Source organism: Trachypithecus francoisi, unplaced genomic scaffold (assembly GCF_009764315.1).
Source record: "Trachypithecus francoisi isolate TF-2019V2 unplaced genomic scaffold, Tfra_2.0 Lachesis_group5, whole genome shotgun sequence".
Classification (NCBI taxonomy): Eukaryota; Metazoa; Chordata; class Mammalia; order Primates; family Cercopithecidae; genus Trachypithecus; species Trachypithecus francoisi.
In genome coordinates this window covers 141,350,898-141,366,418 of record NW_022681470.1, presented here as the reverse complement: position 1 = coordinate 141,366,418, position 15,521 = coordinate 141,350,898, and the positions used below count along the sequence as shown (strand labels likewise).

Here is a 15,521-nt window from a genome sequence, read left to right as displayed (position 1 = left end):
TGGAGTATTGCCCTGTGGTCCAGGCTGGAGTGCAGTGACGCTATCCTCTGCCTCCCGGGTTCAAGCGATTCTCCTGCCCCAGCCTCCGGAGTAACTGGGATTACAGGCGTGTGCCTCCACGCCTGGCTAATTTTTACATTTTTAGTAGAGACAAGGTTTCACCATGTTGGTCAGGCTGGTCTTGAACTTCTGACCTCATGATCCACCCACCTCAGCCTCCCAAAGTACTGGGATTATGGGAGTGAGCCACTGCGCCCAGCCTGGCCCCAGCTAATTTTTTAAATTTTTTGTACAGACGGGGTCTTGCCATGTTACCCAATCTTGAACTCCTGGGCTCAAGCAGTCCTCCCACCTTGGCCTCCCAAAGTACTGGGATTACAAGCATGAACCACCTTGCCCAGCTTAATGGCATTTACATTTGTAGTGAAATACACATAACAGACCAGGCACGATGGTTCATACCTGTAATCCCAGCACTTTCGGAGGCCAAGGTGGGTGGATCACCTGAGGTCAGGAGTTTGAGACCAGCCTGGACAACATGGCAAAACCCCGTCTCTACTAAAACACAAAAATTAGCCAGATGGTGGTGGACACCTGTAATCCCAGCTACTCAGGAGGCTGAGGCAGGAGAATCATTTGAACCCAGGAGGCGGAGGTTACAATGAGCAGAGATTTCGCCACTGCACTCCAGCCTTGGCGACAGAGTGAGACTCTGTCTCAAAAAAACAAAAACAAGAAAAAAAAAAAGAAAAAGAAAAAAAGAAATACATATCATATAAAATTGATCATTTTAACAATTTTTAACTAGGTTGGCCAAAGTAGCCCACATGCTGGGATTGGAGACCTGGTCTTGCCCACCATGATCGCCCCAGCACAGTGCCTGGCGTATAGTATACTCAAGGAACAATTGATCAGGATGACTTTGTCTTTGTTGGGTTAGAGACCACATTCTATTTTTTTTTTTATTTTTTATTTTTTATTATTATTTTTTTTTTGAGACGGAGTCTCGCTCTGTCACCCAGGCTGGAGTGCAGTGGACGGATCTCAGCTCACTGCAAGCTCCGCCTCCCGGGTTTACGCCATTCTCCTGGAGGCCACATTCTAAAGCTCAGTTTTTGGCCAGGCACAGTGACTCATACCTGTAATCCCAGCACTTTGGGAGGCCAAGGCGAGTGAATCCCTTGAGCTCAGGAGTTCGAGACCAGCCTGGGCAACATGGCAAAATCCTGTCTCTACAAAATCTACAGAAATTAGGCAGGTCTAGTGACACATGCCTGTAGTCCCAGCTACTTGGGAGGCTGAGGTGGGGGATCACTTGAGCCTGGGAGGTTGAGGTTGTGGTGAGCGGTGATCGTGACATTCCAGCCTGGGTGAGTGAGAGCCATCTCAAAAAAAAAAAAAAAAAAAAAAACCATAAAATAGGGCCGGGCGTGGTGGCTCATGCCTGTAATCCTAGCACTTTGGGAGGCTGAGGTGGTGGATAGCCTAAGCTTAGGAGTTTGAGACCAGCCTAGGCAACATGGTGAAACTCCACCCCCTCTACTAAAATACAAAAAATTAGCGGGCGTGGTGGTGGGCGCCTGTAGTCCCAGCTACTCGGGAGACTGAAACACGAGAATCACTTGATCCTGGAAGGCAGAGGTTGCAGTGACCCGAGATTGCACCACTGCACTCCAGCCTGGGTGACAGTGAGCCCCTGTCTAAAAAAAAAAAAGGCCAGGCCAGGCACAGTGGCTCACACTTGTCATCCCAGCACGTTGGGAGGCCAAGGTAGGTGGATCACCTGAGGTCAGGAATTTGAGACCAGCATAGCCAACATAGTGAAACCCTGTTTGTAGTAAAAATACAAAAAATTAGCCAGGCGTGGTGGTGCACACCCATAGTCACAGCTACTTGGGACACTGAGGCTGGAGAATCGCTTGAACCCGGGAGGTGGAAGTTGCAGTGAGCGGAGATTGCACCGTTGCACTCCAGCCTGGGTGACAAGAGGGAAACTCCATCTCAAAAATAAATAAATAAAATAAAAAATAAAGAGCAGTTTTTAGAATAAAATCTAGAGCCAACTCAAGGCTACAGGATAGACTCTTTGGTAGACTGCTCACAGCAAGTGCCCTTAAGACCCTGGGTCTGTGATGTGTTTTGTGCTGTGGGACACATGGCTCCAAAGAAGTCCCTGAAAATCAGATCATGAAAAGGTCATCGGGTTGGGAAAGTAATTGATCAGTTCTCTCAGTTGAAGAAGCTGGGGAAGAGGAGGAGCTTGCATTCTGGGATAGCCTGGGATAGCTATGCCCTTACTCAGAGAGGCTGGGGGCTTGGGGGTGGACAGGCCAGACGGTGGCCATCTGAACCTACTCCTCACTGGGGTTTTCCTCCCTCCCTTTCCCGTCCACTGCTGCTGGGAGGGATATGCTGTCCTGGCATCTGGCCCAGCTGACAGGGCCAAGTGTATGAGTGGCAGCCTGCACGTCAGCCCTTGGGTGTGCAGTTTCAGATTCCAGAGAATGAGCTGGCTCGGAGCCCTGCTGAGTCAATGCCCTTCTCCTTGCCAGTGCTCTGAGCCAACCTGCCCTGGGTTCTTCCTGGCAGGCTGGTTTTCTGTGCCAGCCTCCCCTTCCTGACAGGATATAGGGGAACTGGTAGGGAAGAGGCAGAGGAGATTGGTGCAAGTTTGAATGCATACTTAGCCTTGTGGAACGAATGTGGTCCAGCCCGTTAGCCTCACTCAGTACTTCCTTTGTCCCAACTCTGTCCCTACCCCGGGCTCAGAGTGTTGGGGTATCTCCACCTGCCTGGCAACTTCAAACATACAGAGGGGCTAGGCTGAGAGCGCAGCAGCACCTTCATTCAGTGTGTGAGTGAATGAATGAATGAGGGAGAGAAAGAGGAAGGTCTTCCATGTCTCAAACTTTTTTTTTTTTTTGACACGGAGTCTCACTCTCTCACCCAGGCTGGAGCGCTGTGGCGCAATCTCAGCTCATTGCAACCTCCACCTCCTGAGTTCAAGCGATTCTCCTGACACAGTCTCCCAAGTAGCTATAAGCACGTGCCACCACACCTGGCTCATTTTTTATTTTTAGTAGAGACTGGGTTTCACCACGTTGGCCAGGCTGGGCTGGAAGTCTTGACCTCAGGTGATCCGCCCACCTTGGCCTCCCAAAGTGTTGAGATTTACAGGGGTGAGTCACTGCGCCCGGCCCTCTACCCCTGCTTCTGCCTTCCAGTCTCAGCTAAAGCGTGCGCCCCTCCGCCACTGGGCAAGGCAGGGGCGGAATAGAGGGCTTGGAATTCCACAGCCTAGAGACGGGCACCGTGGGGGAAAGAAGAGTCACCTCTCCTATGGTTCGCAGAGGAAGGCCTGCCTGAGCCTGGAGCGGGGGAGGGAGAGCCAGAGTTTTGCACCCCCAGGGCATCCCCCAGCCCGCAGACTACCAGGCCTGCAGAGGACAGGACCCCACCCCCGGCCACAGGCCCTGCCCCCGGCACTCCCCGCACCCCGCCTCCAAGGCTCCTCCGCCCACTCCGCACCCAACTTATACAAAGCGTCCTCGGGCGCAGCGGGGAGAAACAGACCTAAGCAGATCCACTGCTGTGATCTGATTCTTTCCAGCGGCTTCTGCAACCAAGCAGGTCTCCCCTTGGTCCTCCGCGTCTCCAACCCTCGCACCTCGAACTCCAGTGTCCCCGAGAGTCCCCGCATCCCCGCTCCCAGGCTACGTGAGAGGATGCGCGGTGCTCCGACGGTCGGAGCAGCCCTGATGCTCTGCGTCGCCACCGCCGTGCTGCTGAGAGCTCAGGGCGGCCCCGTGCAGTCCAAGTCTCCGCGCTTTGCGTCCTGGGACGAGATGAATGTCCTGGCGCACGGACTCCTGCAGCTAGGCCAGGGGCTGCGCGAACACGCGGAGCGCACCCGCAGTCAGCTGAACGCGCTGGAGCGGCGCCTGAGCGCTTGCGGGTCAGCCTGCCAGGGAACCGAGGGATCCACTGCCCTCCCGTTAGCCCCTGAGAGCCGGGTGGACCCTGAGGTCCTTCACAGCCTGCAGGTACGTGCCTCCGGGGCTGCTTCTCCGCGCCCCTACTGGCTCTCCTTGCCTGGAAGGATATGGACAGGAGTAGGGGGAGGGTGCGCAACTGTGGCTCCCTGGGATTCCCTTGCCTCAAGGGATGGGCTCCCTTTTAAGAAGCCGAGGAGGGAGGTTCGCTCGAGGCTAGGAGTTCAAGACCACCTAAAGCAAAATAGCGAGACCCCCGTCTCTTCACAAAAAAATGAATAAATAAAATAAAATTTAAAAATGGGCGCGGTGGCTCACGGAGCCTCCAACTGCTGTCGAGACTAGCCTGGCCACCATGGAGAAACCTCATCTCTACTAAAAATACAAAAAATTAGCCGGGCATGATGGCGCATGCCTGTAATCCCAGCTACCTGGGAGGCTGAGGCAGAAAAATCTCTTGAACCCGGAAGGCGGAGGCTGCAGTGAGCCGAGATCGCACCACTGCACTTCAGCCTTCAGGCAACAGAGCAAGACTTCTTCTAAAAAAAATAATAGTAATAAAATAAAAATAAGGCCAGGCACGGTGGCTCACGCTTTTAATCCCATCATTTTGGGAGGCCGAGGCGGGCTGATCACCTGAGGTCAGGAGTTCAAGACCAGCCTGACCAACACAGTGAAACCCCATCTCTACTAAAAATACAAAAATTAGCTGGGTGTGGTGGTGGGCGCCTGTAATCCCAGGGACTCAGGAGGCTGAGGCTGGAGAATCGCTTGAACCCAGGAGGCGGAGTTTGCAGTGAGCCAAGATCTTGCCATTGCACTCCAGCCTGGGTGACAGAACTAGACTCAGTCTTAAAATAATAATAATAACTAAAATAAAATACAAATATAAATACGTGGTGGCAGGCACCTGTAATCTCAGCTACTTGGGAGTCTGAGGCACAAGAATCACTTGAATCTGAGAGGCAGAGGTTGCAGTGAGCCAAGATTGTGCCACTGCACTGCAACCTGGGTGACAGAGAGAGAGTCTGTCTTAAAAAATAAAAAATAAGCCAGGCATAGAGCTGCACGACTATAGTCCTAGCTACTCAGGAGGCTGAAACAGGAGGATCGCTTGACCCCAGGAGTTGGAGGCTTCAGTGAGTTGTGACAGCACCACTGCAGTCCAGCCTGGGTGACATAATGAGACCCTATCTTTGGAAAAAAAAAAGATAGACTCCCTTGCCTGGCCTCAGCGGATGGAGATTTGGAAGGATGGATGAGTGGATGAATGAAGAAGTTGGGGAAGGCAAGCCGGGTCCTCACCAAGGTTTTCACCCCTCCCCAGACACAACTCAAGGCTCAGAACAGCAGGATCCAGCAACTCTTCCACAAGGTGGCCCAGCAGCAGCGGCACCTGGAGAAGCAGCACCTGCGAATTCAGCATCTGCAAAGCCAGGTAACCCTAGGGTCAAGGAAGAAAAGGTCCCTCTGATAGCTGGGACCCCAGGTGGGGAGGGTGGTGGTGAGAACAGGACCTGTGGGTGGGGACGTGGGGCCAGGCAAGACCTGATACCCTCCTCCCATTCCATCCTAGGTTGGTCTCCTGGACCCCAAGCACCTAGACCATGAGGTGGCCAAGCCTGCCCGAAGAAAGAGGCTGCCCGAGATGGCCCAGCCAGTTGACCCGGCTCACAATGCCAGCCACCTGCACCGTGAGTGTCTGGCCCTCAATGCCCTCCAGTGGCCACCCCCACCCCACCACTTGCCATTGCTGGTCCTCTCCTTGTCAGGTCCACCTTAAGGAGAAGATGTCCTGCCTGGATTCCCTGTGGGCTCACCAGTCTCCCGGTCAGAGCTGATGGGAGCACCTCCTTCCCCAGCCCCCCAGCTCTGACCTGACCCAGCCAGGCCACCCAACCCTTCTCCCCTGCAAGCCAGTGGGCTGTCCCTGAAGCCCTGCTGGTCACTGATTGGAACAGAGGTGGAGAAAGAGAGATCTTGAGGGACTTGAGCTGCAGGGGTGCTGGAGAAGGTAGAAATGGGGTTTGGGGTGCCATCCTGAAGGTTAGAAACTTCTAGGGGAGGGTGTCATGGAGCAGGGGGTGCCAGGTAGGAGTGTTCCTAGATTTGGGCCCTCCAGGGCATCTTGGGGTATGTGGGAATTAAGGTTGGGAACCCCCAGCTCCCAGGCCAGAAACATACACTCTTGCATCTTACAAATCCAATGCTCCAGGTCCCTGACCCCCTTCCTCCTCCCTCTCTTGTTCTCCTCCTCCCTCCCCGCCCCCGCCAGACCCCTCCCCGCAGCAGAAAGTGGGCTTTTGCTGCCACCACAAGTTGTAGGTGCTTTATTCCCAAATCTCCGTTCATCTCGAACCACAGCATGTCCACATGTCCGACGCAGACTCGCGGTTCTCACGGCCCCACACACTTCCCCTGTGGTCCTCTTCCTTCCCTGCATCTGTGGCTGTCCACAGCCAACTAGGTGAAAGTTTGGATCCCCCTCTCACACCCTAGGGCCAGTGGCAGGCTTCTAGCACTGTAGACCTGAGGGTTCTCTCCTCTCCAAGCTCCTGCTCCTTCCCACCTCCGTGCTGCCCACCCCCAACCCCGCCAGCATCTCAGCGTGGTCAGGGTCCTATCCACCCTCCCAAAGCCACCATCCCGGGATAAGGGGCTTCTGGAATGTGACAGGGGAAGGCACAAGTCCTGGCTGGGAAATGCAGTGGAAGGGGGCAGCGGTTCTGTGGGTTCAGGACTTCCAGACTCTTGGCTCAGGCCTGCCAAGTAGGAGAAAGTTCAGAGCTGGGAAGGCAAACAGCTGGCATTCATGGAAGCCACACTGGTGATCTGGCCACGTGCCCATCCTTACTGGATAGGAGGAAAGTAGGGGAAAGGGGAGATGCCTGAGGGGCCGGAAAGCGTCTTCCTCCTCACTCTGGGCCTGCCCCCACCCCCACCATGCAGACTCATTTCGACCTTTCCCCTACTTTTCCAGCTGGGCTGGGGGGCGGTTCCTTCCAGTCTGGAGCGTCTGAGCCTCCAGACGTGCTCAACACCATCCTCCCCTCCTCCTCTCCTCTTCCCTCCCTCTTTCTCTCCTCAACCCTGCCTCCTCTCCCTCTAGGAGCTGGGACCCCCAGGCAGAGCCTCTGAGATGCTGCTGCTCAGCACAGTTCTTCCTCCTTGCTCTGGACCTGCTGCCTCATTCATTCATTCATTCGTTCATTCATTTATCAAGTCTTTTTTGTTTGTTTTTTGAGACAGCGTCTTGCTCTGCTGCCCAGGCTGGAGTGCAGTGACGCAATCTCAGCTCACTGCAACCTCGGCCTCCCCCTGGGTTCAGGTGATTCTCCTGCCTCAGCCTCCCAAGTAGCTGGGATTACAGGCACCTACTACTACCACGCCCAGCTAATTTTTATTCATTCATCGAGTCTTTTTTTTTTTTTTTTTTTGAGACAGAGGCTCACTCTGTCACCCAGGATGGAGTGCAATGGCTTGATCTCAGTCAACTGCAACCTCCGCCTCCCCGGTTCAAGCAATTCTCCTGCCTCAGCCTCCCAAGGAGCTGGGATTATAGGCATCCACCACCACACCCAGCTAATTTTTGTATGTTTTACTAGAGATGAGTTTTGGCCATGTTGACCAGGCTGGTCTCAAACTCCTGACCAATTGACCCGCCTCCCAAAGTGCTGGGATTAAAGGCACCCTGCTATGCGCTGGGGCCTGCGTGGATGCTGGTGCCAGGCTGTGGGCAGAGCTGCTCCTTGTCCCCAGCCTCATGGAGCCTCCATGCAGTCAGAGGAGAGACCACCAGATGACCCCAGTGTCCAGAAGTGGAAGTCCTTGCTCAATTCCCATTTGGGGAGGTCTGGCCAGGTCTGGGAGTGAGGCAAGGCAAGGTATCCTTCCAGAAGCTGGGACCCAGAGAGAGAAGTAAGGAAAGAGAGTCCTGCCGGGCGCAGTGGTTCACACCTGTAATCCCAGCACTTTGGGAGACTGGCGAATCACGAGGTCGGGAGATCGAGACCAGCCTGGCCAACATGGTGAAATCCCCATCTCTACTAATAATACAAAAAGTAGCCGGGCACGGTGGCTCAAGCCTGTAATCCCAGCACTTTGGGAGGCCGAGACCATCCTGGCTAACACTGTGAAACCCCGTCTCTACTAAAAAATACAAAAAACTAGCCGGGCGAGGTGGCGGGCGCCTGTAGTCCCAGCTACTCTGGAGGCTGAGGCAGGAGAATGGCGTAAACCCGGGAGGCGGAGCTTGCAGTGAGCTGAGATCCGGCCACTGCACTCCAGCCCGGGCGACAGAGCGAGACAACATCTCAAAAAAAAAAAAAATACAAAAATACAAAAATTAGTCGGGCGTGGTGGTGGTGGCACATGCCTGTAGTCCCAGCTGCTCCGGAGGCTGAGGCAGGAGAATCACTTACTTGGACCCAGGAGGCGGAGGTTGCAGTGAGCCAAGATCATGCCACTGCACTCCAGACTGGTGACAGAGCGAGACTCCGTCTCAAAAAAAAAAAAAAAAAAGAGAGCCCCAGGCAGGGGAACAGCATGTGCAAAGTCCCTATGGCAGGAGGGTGTGTGGTACAAGGTGGGAAGAAAGCCTGTGTGCCAGAGAGGGTATGGGTACAGCACAACAGGAGGAAGATGGGCACAGGGGCTGCCTTGTTGACCATGCTGAGGAAGGACACAGGGAGCCATGGAGGAGGTTAGGCAGATGGCAGAGGGGTGGTCATGAGATCAGATTTGCCTTTTACTTCCCTGGTCATCCACTGCTCAGACCCCAGACATGCCTGGCTCCTGAGAACCCCAGGAGCTGCTCTCCTGTTTCAACTCTCCACTTTATCTTCCTGCAGGGCTGCCCAGGGATTGCCAGGAGCTGTTCGAAGATGGGGAGAGGCAGAGTGGACTATTTGAGATCCAGCCTCAGGGGTCTCCACCATTTTTGGCGAACTGCAAGATGACCTCAGGTAGGGTGTGCTAGCCCACCAGGGGCCCCTCTCCCCACAGGCCCTGTTGTCTTTCTTTAAATTGAAAAAAATAATAATTAAAGGCAAGATCTTGCTATGTTGCCCAGGCTGGTCTTTTTTTTTGGACAGAGTTTCACTCTTGTTGCCCAGGCTGCAGTGCAATGGCACGATCTCAGCTCCTCCACCTCCCGGGCTTAAGAGATTCTCCTACCTCAGCCTCCCCAGTAGCTGAGACTACAGGTGCGAGCAACCACACCCAGCTAATTTTTGTATTTTTAGTAGATACGGGGTTTCACCATGTTGGTCTGGGTGGTCTCAAACTCCTGAACTCAAATGATTTGCCAACCTCGGCCTCCCAAAATGCTAGGATTACAGGCATTAGCCACTGCGCCCGGCCTCTTCTTTAAAATGCAGCCCTTGTCTGGATGTAGTGGCTCACACCTGTAATCCCACTTTGGGAGGCCGAGGCGGGAGGATTACTTGAGTCCAGAAGTTTAAGACCAGCCTGGACAACATAGCGAGAGCTCATCTTTACAAAAAATTCTGTGAAAGTAAAAAGGCCAGGCGCAGTGGCTCACACCTGTAATCCCAGCACTTTGGGACGCTGAGGCGGCCATATCACGAGGTCAGGAGTTCGAGACCAGCCTGACCAACATGGTGAAACCCCGTCTCCACTAAAAATACAAAAATTAACCAGGCATGGTGGCGTGCGCCTATAATCCCAGCTACTCAGGAGGCCGAGGCAGGAGAATCACTTGAACCCGGGAGGTGGAGGTTGCAGTGAGCCGAGATCACGCCACCACTCTCCAGCCTAGGTGACAGAGTGAGATTCCGTCCCCCCACCAAAAAATAAAAAAGAGAGAAAATAAAATAAAATAAAATAAAATTCAGCCCTTGCTGGGCATGGTGGCACACACCTGTAGTCCCAGCTACTCAGGAGGCCAAGGCAGGAGGGTCGCTTGAGCCCAGGAGTTAAAGGCTGCAGTGAGCTGTGATCACACTTGTGAATAGCCACCGCACTCCAACCTGGGCAACACAACAAAACCTCGTTTCTAAAAACAAAACAAAAAAAGGCTGAGCGCAGTGCACGGTGGCTTACACCTATAATCCCAGCACTTTGGGAGGCTGAGGTGGGCAAATCACTTGAGGTCAGGAGTTCAAGACCAGACTGGCCAACATGGTGAAACCCCGTCTCTACCAACATCCAAAACATTAACCAGGCATGGTGGCAGGTACCTGTGATTCCAGCTGCTTGTGGGGCTGAAACACAAGAATCACTTGAGCCCTAAAGGCAGAGGTTGCAGTGAGCTGAGATTGTGGCACTGCAATCCAGCCTGGGCAATAATAGAGTGAGACTCCATCTCTTAAAAGAAAAAAAAAAAAAAAAAGCAGCTTCTTTTTCCATTGAGAATAAATCCTTTCCATTACAAGAGGTTACAACACGGGGTTTTGTGGTTGAGAACTGCAGAGGAAGACCCAGTTCAGCTGGCCCAGAGAGGCTTTGCAGATTTCCACTGCCCACTCCTTCCCACACTCAGTCCCTGCTGGGTTCTTGGGACAAAGATCTTCCCAAGGCCAGCCCATAACATTCCTTCCTCTGACCCACCCTCCTTGAGTCCTCCAGGGATGAGTGAGGGAGCTGCTGGCTTCCTGGGTTTGGAGGGGATTTGGTGCTTGGGAGCCAGATGAGGGAGTGGGGTCCTCTGTGAGGAGGGACTTCCTGGTGACCTTGTACCTTTCTGGGCAGATGGAGGCTGGACAGTAATTCAGAGGCGCCATGATGGCTCTGTGGACTTCAACCGGCCCTGGGAAGCCTACAAGGCGGGGTTCGGGGATCCCCAAGGTGGGTGTTGCTAGCGGGTACAGAGGCAGGGGAGGAAGAGGGACCCTCAGAAGTGGCCCTGCCTCACTGAGTGGCCTCTCCCACTCCAGGCGAGTTCTGGCTGGGCCTGGAGAAGGTGCATAGCATCACAGGGGACCGCAACAGCCGCCTGGCCGTGCAGCTGCAGGACTGGGATGGCAACGCCGAGTCGCTGCAGTTCTCTGTGCACCTAGGTGGTGAGGACACGGCCTACAGCCTGCAGCTCACCGAGCCTGTGGCCAGCCAGTTGGGTGCCACCACCGTCCCGCTTAGCGGCCTCTCTGTACCCTTCTCCACTTGGGACCAAGATCACGACCTCCGCAGGGACAAGAACTGCGCCAAGAGCCTCTCTGGTGAGCAGGCTCTGCCATGCCACATCCAGCCAGCAGCTTCCCTCCTTATCTTTCTGCTACTCTGTCCTGCCTTCAACTCCAAATTGCATCTGTTTCCTGCCCCCACCTCTTCCTTACATGCCGTGTGTGATTAGGCCACTAACTTAGCCTATCTGTCCTCAGTTTTCCCATCCTGAAAAGTCTTGACCACTTTTACTTTTATTTATTTATTTATTTATTTATTTATTTTTTTTTTTTTTTTTTTTTTTTTTTTTTTTTTGAGGCGGAGTCTCGCTCTGTCTCCCGGACTGGAGTGCAGTGGCCGGATCTCAGCTCACTGCAAGCTCCGCCTCCCGGGTTTACGCCATTCTCCTGCCTCAGCCTCCCGAGTAGCTGGGACTACAGGCGCCCGCCACCTCGCCCAGCTAGTTTTTGTATTTTTAGTAGAGACGGGGTTTCACCGTGTTAGCCAGGATGGTCTCGATCTCCTGACCTCGTGATCCGCCCGTCTCGGCCTCCCAAAGTGCTGGGATTACAGGCTTGAGCCACCGCGCCCGGCCTATTTATTTATTTTTTTGAGATGGACTCTCACTCTGTCACCCAGGCTGGAGTGCAGTGGCAGGATCTTGGCTCACTGCAAGCTCCGCCTCCCAGGTTCTCGCCATTCTCCTGCCTCAGCCTCCCGAGTAGCTGGGACTACAGACACCCGCCACCAGGCCCATCTAATTTTTTTGTATTTTTAGTAGAGACAGGGTTTCATCGTGTTAGCCAGGATGGTCTCGATCTCCTGACCTCGTGATCCGCCCGCCTCAGCCTCCCAAAGTGCTGGGATTACAAACGTGAGCAACCGCGCCCAGCCTACTCATTTATTTTTTGAGACGGAGTCCCACTCTGTCGCCCAGGCTGGAGTGCAAGTGATATGATCTCGGCTCACTGCAGCCTCTGCCTCCTGGGTTCAAGTGATTCTCTTGCCTCAGCCTCCTGAGTAGCTGGGATTACAGGCTCCCGCCACTAGGCAATTGTTTTGTATTTTTAGTAGAGAAGGGGTTTCACCATGTTGGCCAGGGTGGTCCTGAACTCCTGACGTCAAGTGATCCGCCTGCCTCAGCCTCCCAATGTGTTGGGATTACAGGCATGAGCCACCATGCCTGGCCACAAGCATCTTTATAATGGTGCCCACTGCACAGGAATCTTTTTTTTTTTTAAACAGGGTCTCATTCTGTCACCCAGGATGGAGTGCAGTGGTGTGATCATAGCTCACTGCAGCCTCAACCACTGGGCTCAAGTAAAGGCTGAGGCTGGGTGTGGTGGCTTCACGCCTGTAATCCCAGGGATTTGGGAGACCAAAGAGGGAGGATTGCTTGAGCCCAGGGGTTTGACAGTAGCCTGGGTAACAGAGGGAGACCCTGTCTCTACAAAAAAAAATACAAAAGTTGTCTGGGTGTGGTGGCTCACGCCTGTAATCCCAGCACTTTGGGAGGCCAAGGCAGGCGGATCATGAGGTCAGGAGTTCAAGACCAGCCAGGCCAACATAGTGAAACCCTCTACTAAAAATACAAAAATTAGCCGGGCGTGGTGGCGCGTGCCTGTAGTCCCAGCTACTTGGGAGGCTGAGGCAGCAGAATCGCTTTAACCCGGGAGGTAGAGGTTGCAGTGAGCCGAGATTACGCCACTGCACTCTAACTTAGGCAAGAGAGTGAGACTTCGTCTCAAAAAAAAAAAAAGAAAAAAAAAGTAGTCAGGCACAGTGGCTCACACTTGTAATCCCAGCACTTTGGGAGGCTGAAGCGAGTGAATCACTCGAGCTCAGGAGACCAGCTTGAGCAACATGGCAAAATCCCATCTCAACTAAAAATACAAAAATCTAGCTGGGCGTGATGGTGCATGCCTGTGGTCCCATCTACTTGGGAGGCTGAGTTGGGAGGATCTCTTGAGCCTAGGAGGTCAAGGCTGCAGTGAGCTGAGACTGCACCACTGCACTCAAGCCTGGGTGACAGAGTGAGACCCAAACTCAAAAATAAAAAAAAAGGTCACATCCAAAGCCCAGTCATGGTCCCCAACCTGCCTCATCCTCAACCCTATCCCCATCTTCTTTCAGCCCCATTGATGGCTCAAAGACCTGACCATGTTTCCTTTCCCTTGACCCCGGCAGGAGGCTGGTGGTTTGGCACCTGCAGCCATTCCAACCTCAATGGCCAGTACTTCCGCTCCATCCCACAGCAGCGGCAGGAGCTTAAGAAAGGAATCTTCTGGAAGACCTGGCGGGGCCGCTACTACCCGCTGCAGGCCACCACCATGCTGATCCAGGCCACGGTGGCAGAGGCAGCCTCTTAGCCTCCTGGCTGGGCCTGGTCCCAGGCCCACGAAGGACGGTGACTCTTGGCTCTGCCCGAGGATGTGGCCACTCCCTGCCTGGGCAGGGGCTCCGAGGAGGGGCCATCTGGAAGCTTGTGGATGGAGAAGAAGACCACGGCTGGAGAAGCCCACTTTCTGAGTACGGGGAGGCTGCATGTGTTGCCTCCTGAGATCGAGGCTGCAGGATATGCTCAGACTCTGGAGGCGTGGACCGAGGGGCATGGAGCTTCACTCCTCGCTGGCCGGGGAGTTGGGGACTCAGAGGGACCACTTGGGGCTGGCCAGGCTGGCCTCAATGGCGGACTCAGTCACATTGACTGACCAGGGGACCAGGGCTCACGTGGGTCAAGAACGCCCTCCTGGTGCGGCTGCTGTTGTGTGTAGGTCCCCTGGGGACACAAGTAGGCACCAGTGGTGTCTGGGCGGAGCTCACAGAGTTCTTGGAATAAAAGCAACCTCAGAACACTTCGTTCTTTGTTCTTCAGTTTGTTTTCTTTCTTTTTTTTTTTTTTTTTTTTTTTTTTTTTTTAGTTCACAGGTCTAGTAACTTACCCTCAGTTTGTTTTAAAAAGTGAACAAAGTCCATGTAAACATGTTCCCAGGGCCAGGCACAGTGTCTTGTGCCTGTAATCCCAGCCCTTTGGGAGGCCGAGGTGGGCAGATTGCTTGAGGTCAGGAGTTCGAGACCAGCCTAGCCAACATGGTGAAACCCCGTCTCTACAAAAAATACAAAAATTACCCGGGTGTGATGGCGCACGTCTGCACACGTCTGTAGTCCCAGCTACTCCGGAGGCTGACGCAGAAGAATCACTTGAGCCAAGGAGGCCAAGGCTGAAATAAGCCGAGATTGCGCCACTGCACTCCAGCCTGGGCAACAGAGCAAGAATCCATCTCAAAAAAAAAAATTTTTTTTCATAGAGGTAGGGTCTCAATCTGTTGTCCAGGCTGGTCTCAAACAACGAGGCTCAAGGAATCCTCCTGCCTTGCCTTCCCAAAGTGCTGGGATTAAAGGTGTGAGCGCCACTGCACCCAGCCTTGAAGGCTCTCATTCTACATCTGGGTTTTGTTTAAGAAATAAGATGAGGGCCGGACACAGTGGCTCACGCCTGAAATCCCAGCACTTCGGGAGGCTGAGGCGGGTGGATCACCTGAAGTCAGGAGTTCCAGACCCACCTGACCAACATGGTTAAAACCCCGTCTCTACTAAAAATACAAACATTAGCCAGGTGTAGTGGCGGGTCCCTGTAATCCCAGCTATTCAGGAGGCTGAGGTGGGAGAATCGCTTGAACTCAGGAGGTGGAGGTTGCAGTGAGCAGAGATCATGCCACTGCACTCCAGCCTGGGTGACAGAGCGAGGCTTGATCTCAAAAAAAAAAAAAAAAAAAAAACAAGCGGCCGGGTGCGGTGGCTCAAGCCTGTAATCCCAGCACTTTGGGAGGCCGAGACGGGCGGATCACGAGGTCAGGAGATCGAGACCATCCTGGCTAACACGGTGAAACCCCGTCTCTACTAAAAATACAAAAAACTAGCCAGGCGAGGTGGCGGGCGCCTGTAGTCCCAGCTACTCGGGAGGCTGAGGCAGGAGAATGGCGTGAACCGGGAGGCGGAGCTTGCAGTGAGCTGAGATCCGGCCACTGCACGCCAGCCCCGGCGACAGAGTGAGACTCCGTCTCAAAAAAAAAAAAAAAAAAAAAAAAAATAGGGCCTTGGCCCACGCTTGTAATACTGGCACTTTGGGAGGCCAACAAGGGCGATCACCTGAGGTCGGGAGTTGGAGACCAGCCTGGCCAATGTGGTGAAACCTCATTTCTACTAAAAATACAAAAATCAGCTGGGCGTAGTGGTGCGCACCTATAATCCCAGCTGCTCAGGAGGCCGAGGCCGGAGAATAGCTTGAATCCAGGAGGTGGAGGTTGCAGTGAGCCGAGATGGCACCACTGCACTCCAGCCCAGGCAACAGAGTGAGATAAATATGAAACGAAATAAAAATAGTAATAATTGGATGCCCTATATCTA

The 15,521-nt window shown here is 53.7% G+C and overlaps 1 protein-coding gene across 1 annotated transcript; it reads left to right on the top strand.

Moving 5' to 3' along the window:
- The first annotated feature begins 3,519 nt into the window (after nt 1-3,519).
- ANGPTL4 (angiopoietin like 4) lies at nt 3,520-13,972 on the top strand. Its single transcript, XM_033199335.1, has 7 exons — nt 3,520-4,043; nt 5,320-5,430; nt 5,569-5,686; nt 8,843-8,956; nt 10,704-10,799; nt 10,889-11,170; nt 13,302-13,972. Exons 1-7 carry the CDS (start codon nt 3,726-3,728, stop codon nt 13,481-13,483), a joined length of 1,221 nt encoding a protein of 406 aa, XP_033055226.1. The 5' UTR covers nt 3,520-3,725; the 3' UTR covers nt 13,484-13,972.
- The last annotated feature ends 1,549 nt before the right edge of the window (nt 13,973-15,521 follow it).

Coding starts and splice junctions, on each gene's coding strand:
- ANGPTL4 (XM_033199335.1), top strand. CDS start 3,726: ATGCGCGGTGCTCCGACGGTCGGAGCAGCCCTGATGCTCTGCGTCGCC. Junction 5,687..8,842: donor CAATGCCAGCCACCTGCACC/GTGAGTGTCTGG, acceptor ATCTTCCTGCAG/GGCTGCCCAGGGATTGCCAG. Junction 8,957..10,703: donor GAACTGCAAGATGACCTCAG/GTAGGGTGTGCT, acceptor CTTTCTGGGCAG/ATGGAGGCTGGACAGTAATT.